The sequence below is a fragment of the Cajanus cajan genome, chromosome 4, assembly GCF_000230855.2.
Source record: "Cajanus cajan strain Asha chromosome 4, NIPB_CcT2T_4, whole genome shotgun sequence".
NCBI classification, from domain to species: Eukaryota; Viridiplantae; Streptophyta; class Magnoliopsida; order Fabales; family Fabaceae; genus Cajanus; species Cajanus cajan.
Window position 1 is genome coordinate 74,403,122 of NC_138520.1, and position 18,489 is coordinate 74,421,610.

Genomic DNA, 18,489 nt, shown 5'->3' on the forward strand with positions numbered 1-18,489 from the left:
ATAAATTAAATGCAAGGATATATAAATAAAATTTTGACACATAGAGTTACATTTTACATTATTTGAATATTAGCTAGATATCATTATCTAGTTGAGAGTAAAAGGTTACTCAATTACACCGAATTAAAAATAACCGTAAAATACATTATTAAAATAAATCAAATATTTTTCCATATATCATGACTGTCTATTTATTTTAACAATGGATCTAACAATCACTTTTCATCCTACAGGAGTTAAAGATTCTTTTTTATCATTTGCCTTAAAATTCACATCATTAAATTTTATAACAGAATTAAAATGCTACAACAAAGTATTGAGAAGTGAAAAATATTAAAATAACATTCTTTTATAGAAGTGTTTCCACGAATAAAACTAATCTTAATTACAACTGATGAAGTAGAGAGATATTTTTAAAATCTAAGATGAATGATGTTCAACATTATTATATTTTATGATTCAACAAGTTATTGCATAAGTTGGTAAACATCAGGAAAATAATTAAAAGTTGAACAAAAAATTCATTATATATCAATAATTTTTGCACCCTTTGCCGTTTGTACCCGTTAACTGTACACTTTGAAGCATAATAAATGTCTCAAGACCTACCAAACATGTAAAATCTACATGCAATATAAGTTAGGAATGTGTGAGATTTGATGAGTAATTATTTCTTAAAGAACGATCATATCTTTTAAATTTCTTTATAAAACCACATTTTTGAAATAAATTACTGACTTAAACACAAAATGTACCCTTATTTTATTGTTTAATTGGTTGGGTTAAAATAAATTTAAAAAAATGAGAAAACTATAATAATATTCACTGGTTGATTAAAAATAGAGAAGAAAATAATCACGAGATTTAAGAAAAAATGGAGAGTGACAAAAACATTAAATATAGACTTATTTATATCATTATATTAGAAAGAAAATATTTAAACTAATTACATTTCATTTTCATTTATTTCTCTTAATTAAATTGTCTTCTCTTTTTTAACTTTCTCTATGTGTGCAAACAAAAGAATGCAAGTGTTTGTAAGAGTGGTCCAAGTAGTTTTTAGGAGCAGCAAACATGCTGCTATGTTTCAATTTGATTATCATTTCCTAATTAAATTTAATGCGTTTTATAGACCGTGCGATCAGATCTCATGTGTAGTAATTTGCATCACCGCCATGATATCTGTGCCGACACACGTGTCAGATCTTGGTTCTCCACAGTGAAGACAACTTTCTACTCCCACACACACCCAATAAATGTTGCATCTAATCCCCACCCTTCATTCTAATATAAATACCCACACATCACTTATGTTTTGATCCCAGCATCTCCTCGAACATCCCTCTTGATTTGTAGTGTTGTTTTGTGATCAAGACGAGGGGTTGCGGGATCATAGTGTGTGAGTGTGCAACAATGGCTGTGGCTAAGTTCTTTGCTGCTATGATCCTGGCGCTTATTGCCATGTCCATGCTTCAAACAGTGGTTGGTCTTTAATGTCCAAGAACCACACACATTTATACACAAGACATTGTCTTTTTTTATTTTTCTGGGTATCACTATGTACAGTGGCTAGAATTAGAAAGGCTCTTACAATTGAATGGTTTGTTTGATTTTTCAGGTCATGGCTGCTAATGGGCAAGACCTGTATGAAAACAAGGTATGTATTTGATACTCATATTCCAACCTCTTCTTCTTCTTCTTCGTGGGGTGTAATGTAAAGAATCAAAAATGGGGTCTTGGGGTTTTGGTTTCTGAGGCGTGGATTAACTAATGCTGCTTAGTTTGTGTTTCTTCAGAGCAAGTTTGGAAGTGGAAGTCTCAAGAGTTACCGTAAGTAAAGTTGCTTTCTCCGTATTGTCTTTTTATGGTATGAAGCAATGTAAGTGTTGTGAGATCATTTCTCCAAGATTTGGACATCAAAATGGTGGCAACACTGATAATGGAAGAAGGAAGTTTTTTAAGAACATTCCCAAAAAGCTCGTGGAGCAGATCTTGGATTGTTGTTTTCTTAATTATGACAAATTATACTCGCATTATTTTGTACCTCTTTTGTCAAAGGTCTGAACTAACTAAAATATAAGTATTGCTAGTATTTGTGAGTTGTGACCCCAGTCTTCACAGTCAATTTTAGTTTGATTGTAGTCAAATTTTTTGTTTTGGGTAAAAGCCTACAAGATGTTTGTTTTGGAGTGTTTTGACTGTGGTATGTGAAAAGAGGCTAGTCAAATGACCATGATTATTTACATTGACAATAGTGCTTGTTTGTTTATTACCAATGTTCATGATATGTTTCTTTTTTGGAATGTGATGTGATATGACCAGAATGCCCTTCACAATGCTCGAGGAGATGCAGCAAGACCCAATACCACAAGCCCTGCATGTTTTTCTGTCAGAAGTGCTGCAGGAAATGCCTGTGTGTGCCTCCGGGGTATTATGGTAATAAAGCTGTGTGCCCTTGCTACAACAACTGGAAGACCAAGGAGGGAGGACCCAAGTGCCCTTAAGCTTCAACTTCATCAATCAATTGTTGCTTTCTTATATATTTATAATTTCCTTCCTTGTGCCCAATTAATGCACTAGCTTACTTCCCTAGCTACTATATATCTGCTCCAAGTCCTAACTATATGGTAGCCCCCTTTTGGGTCTGTGATATTCATATATGCTTTTATGTATTTTGGGATGTCCTTTTGAAGGCCACATCTGCTGTATCACTCCTTAGGGCTTGTTTGCCTTTAATGAGAGTGGCTTATTAATGTTATCTGCCAAAGTTACTGCTACCTTATTACATTGTCTTGGTCAATTATTTTTTCCTACAACGTTAATTTCTGGTCTATTAACTAATTTTACTCACGGTATTATAATTATTATTAATCTCTACTAATTAATTTGACTCATGATATTATGATTAGCATTAGTCTAATAAATTTTTTGTACACGGCAAAATTTAAATACAACTTTTTATTAAATAGGTTGTCCTTACAACATGTTTCACCACGATGCTTGCAAATTAACCGATTATAAGAATATTACATGCTTTTGCAATGGAAAGAATGAATGGTGTTAATTTGTAATAATGAAATTGGGTTACTGAAAATGACCTAGTTACTTACTTTACCGTTATCACGAAGAAGAGTATTTTTCTGTTAGTGTAATTCATAATTATGAGACCCCTATTCTCTAGTAGAAGCCCAACATCTATAATGGATCTGAGGATTTCCTTAAAGAGGCCTATATGTGATAAGGCAAAGTGGTGCTCTCAGGGTGTGACGCACCTTTCTCTCAAAGTTTATGGGCCATATATTCAAGACGTGTACTTTTGTTTTATTTTTCTTCATAAAGCAAAAGGTGCCGAAAAAGTAAAAATCAGTGACGGTGACCATGTAACTAGACGAAAATCTCAATCCCACCTTTGTTGTTGATGACATGAGGAGATTAATGTAAAGTTCTATAAATTGTTATAAGAGTGATCCAACTGTTTTGGCCGAAAAGAAGAAAATGGAGTCAAAATAAGAAAAGTATAGAAACTTTGTTAGCATTTCTCTTGATTGGAAATGCATGCATACGTTGGATATGTCTTTGTCAATTGTCATGAAGATTTATCATAATTACGGAAAATTCTGTGTTTGACTGAGAATTTATTTAAAATTAATTTCGAAATAAAGTGATTTATATTTAATTTTTATTTTAAAAGTAAATTAATAATAAAACTCAATTTTTTAATCTAATGCAAAATTAATCAAATGGGTCAGTTGTGACTTGGACTCCTGGCGGCTAACTTGGGCCCAAAAAGATATGTACAGTCCAACATCTTTAAGTTCTTTTATTACAAAAACTTAATTAGTTTATAAAAATATAAAAAATTGTTATCAAAGCTTATTAGTTTGTGCTTATTAATTAGTAGCACTTTTTGGATGTATATAAGTAGAAATTGTATGTAAGATGAATGAGCATCGATAATAATAGATAGTCTTCACAACAAGTTAATATAGATCATGTTGTTATCAAGAATTGATTTTTCTTTATTTTGCTTTTTGTCTAGGTTGACATTTACGATTCTCTTATGTAATTCATATCTTGTTCTCTCTAAGATATACTAAAAGAGAGTGCGTATACATAAAAAGGATCATGAAGATCTAGTTAGTTAATGATTTGTTAGAGTTTGAGATTATGAATCGAAGTTCTCCCATACCTATCTTGTCCCTCTTTATTAATAGAGTTAATCACCTATACACTACCAGTGTAAAGTTTTTTTTACACTAGCATCCAATTATATCTTTTAATTGTGCCATGTCACAGTAAACACATTTACTTTTAATAGTGACATGACACAATTAAAAGATATAATTGGTTGCTAGTATAAAAAAACTTTACACTAGTAGTGTACATGTGATTAACTCTTATTAATAATAGTCTTATTTTATGTTAGTGAGATAGGTGATTACCTATTGAAAAGACAGTTAGCCGATTACCTTATCTTCTTGAACAATATAAATTACATATCCGTCACGATAATGAATTGAATCAAAGATTGATTTTGGGGAATGATGCGCATTACTGTGAACAATGACAAACTCAAATTGGTGGTGGTTAGGGTAATAGGTTGAAGCATAACATGGATGTTGGGAATGATGTGATCAATATGATTGATAAGTATTAGGATGGTATGTTGGATCATAAGAATGATGTCGAGAATAATGCATATTGTCATGGGTAGCAACATGTTTAGATCTCTAAGTAGGAATATGGTGTTCTTTGCTATCATCTGTGTTGACATAATTAGAAGAATTATGAAGTTGTCGGAATTGGGCTATCACGTTATCATTTTCTACTCTTAGTTCTTGAAGATTAGCATCATGTTGATGGTGCATTGCTTTAAAGGCTTCTTGATTTTGTTGTCTTAGCAATTCAATTTGCTCAACTAGTTGCCAAACAAATGCACTATCTTCCATGGTTGAACTTCCTTGTCCTTCTAACTCTAAAATTTAGCAATTTCACATACTTGACTTCTAGTAGAGACCCATAAGTGGTCGAACAAAAGTTTACTTCAACCTCACAGTGGGTGCTAAAATGTTCTTACCAAGATGTAGCAAGATCCAAGTATGTGAATCTCCAATCTTCTTCTAAGATGACGTTTTTGAGATCTACCTTTTTTTTCGATCTCCTTTGATTTCAATCATATTTTCTTACCAAAATGTAGTAAGATTTGAGTATGTAAATATCTAATCTTTGTCGTTCCGATATACCTAAAAATTTTACAACATTCAAGAATCGAGACTAATGATAATTTATAAATATATTTTCTTTTTGAATTTATCAAAGAAAGATTTTAAGGACAAAATTGTAATAGTCTAATAAACGTCAAAGCAAACAATATTTGAAATGTATTACTCTTAATAATGACAATAGACTTATAATCAGAATATCAATATCAACAATAATATTTAATAGAAACATAATGGGAGGGAAGGGTTATAAAATAGTTAAAAGCGACAATATTTTAGACACATTAATCCCAACTTATGGTGAAATTAAATCACACTATTAAGCATAATATTTATATCTCATAGATAATCGAAGCATATCCGGAGGAAAGGGCTATAAAACAGTTGAAAGGTTTGTTTCTATACGGAGTCCATGTTTTGGTTTTTTACTTACTAAACCAAACTAAAAGTAAGTTTAATTAAAAGCTGAAGAAACATGAATTAGTAGTTAAAGATGCTAGCCTTCCACTCCTCTTTCCAGGATCGCTGCTGCTTCAAGTTTTGGTGATCGAAGCTATGGTTAAGATTCAGAATAAGACACTCTATTCACCCAAATATGGATCTATACGCTGCGATCTCTTTCCCTCTCTCTCTCTTCTTTCCTATGGGCTCTACATTGTCCAAAATTACAAAGTAACCATCAGATAATTAACATAATACTGAAAAATGAAAATTATTATGACCGTAATTTACTTACTGGCATTGCAAAAACCACGAGAAAATATACACCGGCAAAGACATCATCATCACGGCCTGTGTGACCAATATTTTCCTCATAAATTATTATCACAAAATGCAAATAATACTACTAACAAGAAAGTTTAATGGATTAAATTAAAATAATTGTCAATTATAACGTAAGACAGAGGATGCTAGTGTTGGTCTCATACACACTTACACAGTACAAGAAACGGGAAAAATTTTCCTCCTCGGGTGGTATACAGTTAATGGCATCCTTTACAATTAGCACCGCGATCAACTGCCATCAATTCATTAATAACAAATATTTTTTTTTTGTTTTCATAAAAATAATAATATTACCTAACATTTAAGAATAAAGAGATTCACACAGATTAAAAAAAATAAAAATAAAGATGTCCTAACATTTAGTGAAGGCAATTTGTCATAGCAATTAATAAAGATAGAGAGGAATGTAAAATAATTAAACTTTTCAATATAAGGGTCCGTTTCTTATCCTCTTTTTTTTTTTCATAAAAAATTACCTTTATATATATATATATAAAAGAATGACTTTTAAAAAATTTCTGTGTTTGTTTCAATTTTAAAAAAATAGAAACCGCAAAGAATATAAAATCTGATTATAATTAGAAATCATTTTAAATAGTTTCTCATAGAAATATTTTATTTTTAAAATACTTTTTATAATTATAAACAAACATAAATTACTTTTTAAAACAAATATATAAAATAATAATTAATCACCAAATTAATTTTATTCCAGAACAACTTTTTTCTTAATATGTAACGAATGGGCCCAAAAACTCCTAATTGATTTTCTATAAAAGTTCGTGAAAGAAATTAATAATCATGTATATATGAAGATTGATTTAATTAAAAATAAGTCTTAAACATGAATGTAAGATTAATAGTCATGATGAACTGAGACAGTGACAACGTATAGAATTGATGAGTGTGAATTAAAGTAATCTTACGAAGAGGAGTGACATTCCAAGCATCATGCCTCCAGTGGGTTTTCTCCAGTTGAAGTCTTTATTCATTGATGCGATGACGCTGTTGATGCCACGCTCTAACAGCACCAAAGGACGCCGAAATTGAGTGTTTGTTCCCGGAATCCTCCAATATTCCTCACTTCATAGAAACAAGTTGTATTTTCAGATTAATATTAATTCATAATAAATTTTATAATTAAGTACTTTTAACAACATGTTTGAATATAAGTTTATAAATATTTTAAAAAGAAAAATTCTACTAAAAAATATTTTTGTATTTTTAACACTTATAAATTGTATCCGGATAAATTCTATGTTAATTATTAATTAATACAATTTGAGAACAATTAATGCACACTCGAAGACAGATAGCTATATTATAATTAACTTGCCTCATCTCTGTGTGATATCGATCATCATCATCAGAAAGAAGTGCCTCAATCGGAAAATCTGGATTGTAAGGCTGCATATCCGAACCATGAAGAAGAGAAGCACTATAACTTTTTCCCTTTGATACATTCATTGCAGTCTAAAATAGAACTCTATTGAAATGAAATTACAAGTACTCTCTAGCCCTAAAATTAACAAAACAAAGAAAAGGGCAATAAATAAACCCTATTGAAATGAAACAAGTAGTCTCTAGCCCTAAAATTAACAAAACAAGAAAAAGGCAATAAATAAACCCGTCTTTTTGTAGTACATGTATATGGAATTTACTAATTTTGTTCAACAGGCAATGAATATTGCAGCAAAGTTTTTTTTGTTTTTTTTTTTTAATGATAACTTAATAAGCAATATGAAGCAATAGATGAATAGGCAATATAAGAACACTTTGCCATATATGAATGCAGTATCTATATTATTTCCAAAAGTAAGCATAAACATGAAAGATCTCAGATTCAACTATACACATAATTATTCAGGTGGATCCATACCTTCCTGCAAATCTCACACAATATGACGCAGCCTTTGGAATTGCACCATTGGTCAATGCAGCTCCTGTGAACATACTAAGACACGAGGAGGAATGAGAAGGAGATTCACATTTAATTTAGCAGTCAAACCATTATAAACTTGTAACATGAAAGCAACGGTAGAAAAATTATAGATCATATTTATATTAACACTACTATTTAATATTTGCAAAGAGCTAGCTGACATTATTAAATCTAGTCAAGAAACAGCACTTTATGTCAAAATATTTAATTATATGATTTAGGCTTACCCAAATCGTGGATAAAGCTAATCAACATTGGTGGAGCTATTTTGGCTCTTGAGAACCAAAAATTGACTATTACTATTTTCATAACATTTTGTCGCAATACTTTTTACAACAAGAGGTATATAAGATTGAGACAAGATGAATGATGTAATGTAATGTCCATACATTAAATATCGTGGGCCGTGGCAATAGAAGAACAAAAAATAATGTTATAATGGAATGAGATTTTCATGTTAAACTCTCTGCGTAATAACACATTCATAGACTATTCAGCAGAAAAGCACACTCAGACTCAATTTGGTACGTTTTATACGTTTAAATTTAAATACAAATTATGATATTTATATATATGTAATGACTTTTGGTCGTAATTACATACCGCATTAGCTAGTAACGGCTGCAGCGTAAATGTCAATTTTAAAACCTTCCTTATAACGTGAATAGAGTCAATAGTAAGTCATCCAAAACCAAAAGGGAAAAAAAGTGAAACCCACACACACAAATATTAGCCACGTATATTTAATAATTAGGGTAAAATTTTACTACATATATATACCTTCAAGCTGCCAGTGCAATTGCAAGGTGATTCCAGTTTAGAAACAAAGTCCTCCTCCCTACAGTAGCGGCATTCTCCCTTCTCTTCAGTTTTTTGATTCTTGGCTTCACTCTTCTCTTCAGGTTTTGGGATATTTTCCACATAGTCATCGGTTACAGGCTTTTCTTCCTTTTCAGCTTCAAGTGATGCACTCAATTCTGCTATGGGAATTGAAATGTGGTGTTGAGTGGTTGAGGATCCCATGTTATCAACCTGCATCTATGAGGGAAATTAGATATAGGCATATAGCTAAAGAAAAATAATAGTGTGTTTATTTTGGTTTATGATATCATAAAGGATAGAATGGTTTATAAGGTTGGCACGGATACAAAGAAACGTATATGTTTCTTTGATGCCAAACTAAAAATAGGGAAAGTAGAAAAAGAAAACTGCTTTTCAATCGTATGGAACGAAACAAATTTATCTATTATTTCTTTGCTTCCCAAAGTTGGTGATATCATCTAATTCTAGTATATATTTTTTCAATAACTTGTAACCCCAACTTGAATTCAGGAAGAAAATGACAGAGTTCTATTAACGCCTTCAAAACACAAAACGTATATTGACCATGTTCATGTATGAACCAACTAAAATCATGAATAATAAGAAAATAAGACAAACGAAGCCTGTCTAATTAAGCCAATTGATCATGTACATGCAACAATGATCCATAGATCGCAAAAAGAGAGAAATGAAAAGGGTAAAAAAAGGAGAGTTTTGTACAAAGGTTATTTCAAAAACTCAGTTCAAAATCTTATGTTTCATGCAAAAAGAAAGGCCTAGTTCATTAAAAAAAATGCTTCATGAAGAAAACTAACAAAAGACACCGCCTCATAAATTATAAGTATAGATAATACTGCAAAAAAAAAAAAAATTAAAGAATCAGTAAAAAAATTTAGTGATAAAAAATACTTTTAGTTTGTTACAAGCACAAAAATTTTAATACATATAAACGATTTGGTCACTATAATTATAATTTTTCTTGTAATATACAGTTTTAAAGATGACCAGATGCATGTACCACAATGGTAACAATAACATTTGCTTATAAATTAATTAACCCCCCAAAAAACATCATACAGTAACTAATTAAGAGCATCAGCAAAGGCCACACGTACTCATTTCTGAAACAAAAATAAAACTTTGTAGCCAACTAAGATGAGAATGGAGAGAGTGTGAACCAATATAGAGAAAGTGATGACCAATTAAATTTGACTCCCCTATTGCCAGAATCAAAACCTTAGAAGAAGAGAGAAAAATATTTTACCCTGTCTCTGCGATATATCTCCCTAGCTACCAATCTCTTGCTTAGTTGAATTCAGTGTGTGCTGAGCACAGCAGCAGCAAGTATCTATTTATACTACTTGTAACGGGTGAGTTAGCTCTCACTATTCACTATCATAACCTGATCCATGTAGACCCCTAAAATTGTCCGGGTCGGAAATAAAACTCGAAGACCCTCAAAGATCGAAGGAAAGTCAGCCAGAAGGACTCCTAGAAGACCATAGGATGGCTATCTGTAGGTTTAGAGGTCTTAGAGTAGCTTAAAATAAGGAAGTGGAGGGAATGAAGCCCAATACGGCCGTACTAAACTTAATACGGCCGTATTGAAGCTTCAATACGGCCGCAGTGAACTCAATACGGCGTATTGAAGTTTCTGAAACTTCAATACGGCCGTACTGAAATCAATACGGCCGTATTGAAGCTTCAATACAGCCGCAGTGAACTCAATACGGGCGTATTGAAATTTCTGAATTTCAATACGGCCGTATTGAACTCAATACGGCCGTATTGAAGTTCAAAAATTTCAATACGGCCGTATTGATTCCATAGCCCGTATTGCGCCTGTTCCCTATAAATATGGCGTCATTTTGACGTCATAGGACACTTTTTCACTGAGTTTTAACCCTCTTCTTGAGGATTCTGGGTTTTTTTGAGCAGTGCTCTGCCTGGAAATCACTCGGAGAGTTGATCCGACGAAGTTTTTGAGTTCTGAGCATTTTGCTTGAGTCTCGAACTAAGTCGAAGGGAAATCCATCGGATTTCCAAAGTCAAAAATTTTATAGGAGGGAGCGAGCGGTCTTGTAGAGGGAGGGAACGCCAAAACGCTTCCCAATTTCTGTCAAGATATATAAGAAAGCACGCTTCAAAGGTTTATCTCTTTAAAGTCCCTTCTTTTACCGCTTTCTGTGTGTACATATTTAAACTGTCATCATGTAGATAGTTAATTTGTAATTGCTTAGAATAAATAGGGGTAATTTAGTAATTTCACACTATTATTTTTAGAAATAATCTGTCATAGGGAACCCGAAAGGGGCGCTGTGGGGTGCTAACACCTTCCCCACGCGTAACCGACTCCCTTACCCGACTCTGGTTGTAATGGCCGAAGTCGATTTTTGAATCGATTGCCTTAAACCTCTTTTTCCAATGTTTTGAGTAAAACATTGGTGGCGACTCCATGAACCCTTTTACTACGAAAACCACTAATCCATGGAGGGTCCCGCTTGGGATTAACATGGATTGGTGAGACATTTAATAAATAAATTGGATAAGATCGACAAGGTCTCAGTTTGAGAACAAGTCGTTCTAATAATCCAATACATTTTCAAAACTAAAATAAAAGCGAGCTCGACCGTCTTCGCGACCGCCGAGGCCTGTTTGGGCCGGTGGCGACAGATGGCGACTCCACTGGGGAAGCCTCGAGAGTCAGTCCCATTTAGTGACAGATTATTTTTAACAAATAATAGTTAAAATTACTTTATTACCCCTCACTTGTATGATAACATGTTTATCTATTTGGCTTTAATAACTGTTGTATTTTTAAATTTACGCAATTGTTTGAAATAAAAACTGCACACAAACCTTTGCACACAACAGTTCCCTCTATACCCGGGGGCATGAGTGATTAACCATAGGGAGTGGATGTTAGTACGGCCGGTTGTCGAATGGGTCTATAGGTGCCCGTAGACCGTTGTCGGAAAACATCACTCAAGGTGATAACCATGAACTTGAGTCCGACGGTGCGTTGGAGCTTTCCATCGACCTACGATGAGAGGAATTGGGTCCCTATAATGGGAGCACCTTGGGGGCCTTGGACTGGTGAGAACAGTTAGAACCACCTTGAATATGCACCATTTCTGCAGGATACCCCTACCTCGTGATTCGCTCGTGACTGTTCGTGGATGAGTGAATTGTTTGTGTAAATGCTTATGTGCAATTGTTTGTGCATTAATAATAAACCTCGTGATAAGGTCTAAAGAATAATCCCCATGCATGAAAATACCATGACATGAGAGGAAAGACCATGTGTGGAAATATAATAAAAGTGAGGAGCATGTACATCATTACCAATAAGACCTCATGCATCCTCATCAATTATTCATTTTAGGATCACCAATACCCTCTCGATGTGAGTAAAAGGGACCCATGACTATTGAGATCCTCCGTTGGGGAGAGATCATAGGCTAGGGAGGGTGATAAACCTTCATCTTAAAAAGGCAGCGCCTTAAAGATGGAGGGTTATCAAGCTCATGTCAAGAGTGTATTCATACCATAATTAAACTAATTAGATTAAAACATTCATGTTAGAAAGTGGCTGGTCATCTCTCTGTCCTCACACGCGCGCAGAAAATCAAGAAAATGGAAGCGCTAGAGGAACAAAACAAGAAGCTCACGACCGAGCTTTCACAGCTCAAAGAGCAGATGGCACAAATGTTGGAACTCATGCGTCACCATAACATTCATGGATCTCATCACAGTGACCATGGGTCCCATCATGAGGGAGAGGAGGAAGAGCATGAAGAAGATCCTCCACATGCCATACCTATTGGGGCTGGAATCATGATTAAAGAGCCCGAAGTTTCTAAAGAACAATTCCACGCCCTCGAGGATCGGCTAAGGGCTATGGAGGGGCATGATTTTGACATCAAGGATGCCGCCGACATGTGTTTAGTGAGGGACATCCAATTCCCTCCTAAATTTAAAGTGCCGGATTTCCCAAAATACGTGGGATCGACTTGCCCCAAGAGTCATCTCACCATGTACTGCCGAAAGATGGCTGCATATGCCACAAACGAAAAGCTCTTGATCCACTGCTTCCAAGAGAGCTTGGCTGATACCGCGCTCAACTGGTATATGCAGCTAGATGGAAATCTAGTACACACATGGAGGCAACTGGCCGACGCCTTTCTCAAGCGCTACAAATACAACATCGACCTAACACCCGATAGGTCAGATCTTCAAGCCTTGAGTAAAAAGAACGATGAATCCTTCAAGGCGTACGCCCAACGTTGGAGGGAGTTGGCGGCACAGATAGAGCCCCCGCTGTCGGATAAGGAGACGGTGTCCTTATTCATCAACTCGTTGACTGGTCCCTATTACGATAAAATGATAGGGAACACAACGACACTCTTCTCAGACATTATCACCATTGGGGAGAGAGTGGAACAAGGACTTAAAAGTGGGAAGCTGGCTAAGCCTTCCCAACCATATGAAGCCAAGAAGGCCTTTGGGAAGAAGAAGGAAGGAGGAGTCAACGCCATAACCATCTCTTCGTCTTCTTCCACTTCGAAGTCGGGAAGATCGCAATCTACCCCTGTGAAGAAGTTTGATAAACTTCCGACCACTTATAGCGATCTCTTGCCGAAGCTAGTAGAAGCCAAACTTCTAGCTTATGTTCCACCAAGAAAGATCGACCCACCTTACCCCGATTGGTACAAGCCTCAAGACAAATGTCTATACCATTCGGGAGCACCAGGGCATTCAACAGAGAACTGTCTAGCTCTCAAACACAAGGTCCAAGGCCTTATTGATGCTGGGTGGGTCACTTTCGATTCGACAGCGCCCGACGTGAGCAAGAACCCTCTGCCGAAGCAGGAGTAGAGAGAAGGGCAAGCCACAATAGGGCCTCTCCTTAATTTTCTTAATTTTCTTTTAGGGACTCATGATCAGTACCCGAGATCATGAGGACCTTTCATGTAAATAAGGGTTTTGTACATCATACATATATCAATAAAGAGGCATTTTTCACACATTATTCTCTCATTTTGTTCTATTCTCTCTCTCTCATTAATATTAATAAACTCTAAACCTAAACAGAACCAATAAATAATTATGTCTGTGATTGCTCGCTCTGACCGGGATCCGAAAGCCGAGGATGAATGGGTTGAGTTGGACAGTGATGAGGAGACCATCTCTCCGGATCTGCAAAGACTGCTAGATCAAGAAGCTTGTCTACTCCAACCATATCAAGAGAAATTGGAGACCGTAAATTTGGGGCAGGGTCAAGAGTTGCAAGAGGTCAACATTGGGACCCATATCAGTGATGAAATAAAGGCACAATTGATCCAACTATTGAGGGAATACAAGGACGTATTTGCATGGTCGTACCATGATATGCCCGGATTGGACTCTAATATCGTCGAGCATAAGTTGCCATTGAAAGAAGGGTTTCGACCTATCAAACAAAAGCTTCGACGAATCAAGCCCGAATGGTCTTTAAAGATCAAGGAGGAGGTAGAAAAGCAATTAGATGCGGGATTCTTGGTCGTATCCCAATATCCTGAATGGCTGGCTAACATTGTGCCAGTCATCAAAAAGAATGGGAAGGTTAGAGTGTGTGTTGATTATAGGGATTTGAATCGTGCCAGTCCAAAGGACGATTTTCCCTTGCCACACATCGATACACTTGTGGATCACACTGCCACAAACACACTCTATTCCTTTATGGATGGATACTCGGGGTATAATCAAATCAAGATGAATGAAGAAGACCGCGAGAAAACTTCTTTCATTACACCCTGGGGAACTTTCTGCTACAGGGTAATGCCTTTTGGACTGAAAAATGCGGGTGCCACCTACCAACGAGCGATGGTGACGTTATTCCACGACATGATCCACAAAGAAATTGAAGTATACGTGGATGACATGATCGCAAAGTCAAAAGACGAGATGGACCACATCCAATATTTGAGAAAATTATTCAATCGGCTTCGTAAGTATCAGCTTAAGCTAAACCCGGCTAAGTGTACTTTCGGAGTTCGGTCGGGTAAGCTTCTCGGGTTCATCGTCAGTGAAAAAGGCATAGAGGTGGACCCCGATAAAGTAAAGGCAATAATGGAAATGCCTCCTCCTAGAACCGAGAAAGAAATAAGAGGATTCCTCGGCAGGGTGAACTACGTTGCAAGGTTCATTGCACAGTTGACCGACACGTGCAAACCGATATTCAAGATGTTGCGCAAAAATCATTCCGAATCTTGGGATGAAAATTGTCAACAAGCTTTTGATAAGATCAAACAATGCTTGGCCAATCCACCAGTACTGGTGCCACCTGTCGAGGGAAGACCATTAATCCTCTATTTAACGGTGCTTGATGAGTCCATGGGAGCTGTGCTAGGTCAACAGGACGAAACAGGGAAGAAAGAACAAGCCATTTACTACCTGAGCAAGAAATTTCTTGATTATGAAACCCGCTACACACCGCTAGAAAAGACATGTTGCGCGTTAGCGTGGGCAACACAACGGCTCAGGCAGTATATGATTAGGCATACTACTTGGTTGGTCTCCAAAATGGATCCAATTAAGTATGTGTTCGGCAAACCAATAATCACTGGGAAAATTGCCCGATGGCAAGTGCAACTATCAGAATTTGACATCATACATGTCACACAAAAGGCCATCAAGGGTAGTACCCTAGCTGATTACCTAGCACATGGGCCGACCAATGACTATCAATCCCTTCAGGATGATTTCCCCGATGAGGATATAATGAACCTACAACACGAGGAACCCAAGGATGATGCGTGGATCATGTATTTTGATGGAGCCTCCAACATGCTTGGACAGGGGATTGGAACAGTATTAATCTCCCCACAAGGAAAGCATATCCCCTTAACGGCAAGACTTAACTTCGACTGTACAAATAACATGGCCGAATACGAGGCTTGCGCGTTAGGAATCCAAGCAGCAATCAACAATGGTATCCTAAAGCTCAAAGTATTTGGAGATTCGGCTTTAGTCATCCACCAACTGCGAGGTGAATGGGAAGTCCGAAATCCTAAGCTGATACCATATGTTGAGCATATCAAAGACCTGATACAATTCTTTCAAAATGTCGTCTTTGAATATATCCCAAGGGAGGAAAATCAGTTCGCTGACGCCCTTGCTACACTATCATCGATGTTCGCCTTGGATAAGGAGCATGAAATGCCCATCATCAATATCCGGCGGCACGATAAGCAAGCGTTCTGCCTACTGATAGATGAAGCTGTTGACGATTATCCATGGTTCCATGACATCAAACAATATCTGTCAAAAGGGGAATATCCTGATATGGCTAGCGATAATGATAAAAAGCATATCCGAAGAAGGGCCATGGGATTTCTGTTGATTGGAGAAACCCTCTACAAAAAGAATTATGACTCGGTCTTGTTGAGGTGCATAGACCAAGTCGAAGCTCAAAATGTAATCAAAGAAATACATGAGGGGGTTTTCGGTACCCATATTCCCGGGCCTGCAATGGCTAAGAAAATCCTCAGAGCAGGATATTATTGGTCGACCATTGAAAGGGATTGTTACCAATACGTCCGGAAATGCCACAAGTGTCAAGCATACGCCGACAACATTCATGTCCCACCAACGCCACTCAATGTGTTGGCTTCACCATGGCCATTCGCAATGTGGGGCATGGATGTTATTGGACCCATCGAGCCAAAGGCATCCAATGGACATAGGTTCATCCTTGTAGTCATTGACTATTTCACCAAATGGGTAGAAGCGTGACGAGAGGTTGTCGAAGCCTCTATCAAACACAAATGTAAAATGAGTTTAAACTTGTAGCACAGTAGTGCCCCAAAGTCGTCTCTCGAGGATCAAAGGAAATTCTTTTTATTATATTAGCAGTTTTTGGAAAAAAAGGGGGGGGGTTTGGAGTTTGATATAATTTTTAGAACAAGAAGTTGAATAATAAACTTAGATGATAAAAACTTCAACTTGTGGATTTTCGTTCTTTGGATTTATCCTTGGTTCAAAATCTCAATCTCAAATAATAATTAAATTCTTGCATTTAAGTTCAATTAGTTAAGCACCAACAAAACTTAAATAGATTCTTTCCAAAGTTCAAGCGAACATTATTTGAGTCCATTAGGTTAGGATCAAGCGTCCAATTTTAATCCCTATTTGGTCTCTAAGTCCAAGAATCCAACAAGCCATCCATTGGAGAACTTAATTAATCAATTCTTGCTTGTCCCAAAGTTAACCAATCAAGCGTCAATTAATTTAGGAGATTCTTCAAATGTTTAAGCAAACATGATTCGAGTTAACAAGGTTAGAATTATTCATTCACATTTAATCCCTAGTTAAACTCTAAGTCCTTGAATCGGCAAACAATTAATGAGTCAATCAATTAAGTCCATGAATATTCCTTTGTCTTTCTCAAAATTAATGTAAACAAGCGTCACATAATTCTTGGTCTTGCATTCCTTCTTAAGTCCAATGTAAGTAAGCATCACATAGGTCTTAGTTCAAGGAGTTAATGAGAACGTCTTATGTAATGAATTTAAGTGATCAATTCAAATTCAATTATATAAGCATAAACAAGATAGAAAGATAAAGATAAATTCAATTATTAAGAGTTGAGGATACACAAAATTTTCTTCAAACCTCAAAATCCATTAGAACTTATTACCACAAGCTGAATTAGAAACTTAGCTATCCATAAAATTAAAAGACATTATAACATTAAATAACAAGAAAGACTAAGAAGAAATTGAGAAGAAGAAGAAGAAAGGGAGGTAGAAGAACACCCAAGAGTAACTTATTTGAAGGTGTTTGGGACATCTTGCAATGGAGAAGTGAAGGCCTATTTATAGCCTTCATACAACACAAAAAAATTGTAAAATAATGGGGAAAAGAGTAGACAAAACGAAATGGGAGAGTTGGTGGGATGAGTTGGTGTTGTTGGTGGGATGAGTTGGATTCCATTTCCGCACCGATTTTTGACCACCGAATTGGACCTTCTAGATGGACGAATTTGCCAACGGCTCCTTCTGTAAATATTTAGGTCTTTGTCTTAGCTTTCCAGGGCCAACGAGTTTGCTCCATTTGGATCACCACAGCCCAAGTTATGGCCTGAAAACCGAGACATGTTCATCAGCCCAAAAACAGCGAAAATTTTGAATAATAATTCCCAACTATCCAATTAGGCCTAACAACACACATATCTATCTAAATCCTATAATTAGCCATGACTGGAATGTAAAATAGCTAAATTAAAGGAAAAGATACATATCAAATTATGATTTATCAAATACCCCCACACTTAGCTTTTTGCACTCCTGGGCAAAATCATGAAAGCAAAGCAAAGAACAATATCAAAGAAAATGACGAAACAGGAAGAAACAGAGAAAACAATACACACAAGAAAACAAATAGATTTGCACAATCCTAAATGAATCCTGGAAAAAAAAAAGAGTAGACAACGTTCAACACAAAAAGAGTCAGAGAAACTAGACACTTATGGAAATTATCCAAGCATTTCAAGGCATGGCAAGATAATTAATCAGCTCAAGAGGTGAATCAAAAGTAACAGAACCTCACAAGATGCACTGTATCACTGTATCTCTCAAGTGTCTAGGCAACTGTATACTCTCAAAGCACTCATGAAAAAAAACAAGCAACAGATAGACTTGGCAAGCCTCTAAAATCAATGCCCAATAAACATGC

The 18,489-nt window shown here is 35.8% G+C and overlaps 2 protein-coding genes and 1 long non-coding RNA gene across 4 annotated transcripts; 1 reads left to right on the top strand and 2 right to left on the bottom strand.

Moving 5' to 3' along the window:
* The first annotated feature begins 1,310 nt into the window (after positions 1 to 1,310).
* LOC109789286 (gibberellin-regulated protein 4) lies at positions 1,311 to 2,777 on the top strand. 2 transcript variants are annotated; one of them, XM_020348200.3, is made up of 4 exons: positions 1,311 to 1,482; positions 1,619 to 1,657; positions 1,782 to 1,830; positions 2,323 to 2,777. In XM_020348200.3, the coding sequence occupies exons 1-4, from the start codon at positions 1,414 to 1,416 to the stop codon at positions 2,502 to 2,504; spliced, it is 339 nt and encodes a 112-aa protein (XP_020203789.1). In that variant the 5' UTR covers positions 1,311 to 1,413; the 3' UTR covers positions 2,505 to 2,777. The 2 variants fall into 2 exon arrangements, with proteins under 2 accessions (XP_020203789.1, XP_020203790.1); XM_020348201.3 differs by having other exon boundaries at positions 1,312 to 1,482; positions 1,797 to 1,830.
* A 2,716-nt stretch (positions 2,778 to 5,493) lies between these two features.
* Positions 5,494 to 7,497, bottom strand: LOC145957107 (uncharacterized). Its single transcript, XR_014433526.1, has 3 exons — positions 6,935 to 7,497; positions 5,959 to 6,014; positions 5,494 to 5,872 (listed from the first exon to the last, which is right to left on the bottom strand). It is a non-coding gene; the product is annotated as an uncharacterized LOC145957107 (long non-coding RNA).
* Positions 7,498 to 7,811: 314 nt separating this feature from the next.
* On the bottom strand, positions 7,812 to 9,069 carry LOC114915152 (uncharacterized). The gene is made up of 2 exons (XM_029269415.2): positions 8,731 to 9,069; positions 7,812 to 7,962 (listed from the first exon to the last, which is right to left on the bottom strand). Exons 1-2 carry the CDS (start codon positions 8,986 to 8,988, stop codon positions 7,852 to 7,854), a joined length of 369 nt encoding a protein of 122 aa, XP_029125248.2. The 5' UTR covers positions 8,989 to 9,069; the 3' UTR covers positions 7,812 to 7,851.
* Positions 9,070 to 18,489: the final 9,420 nt, after the last annotated feature.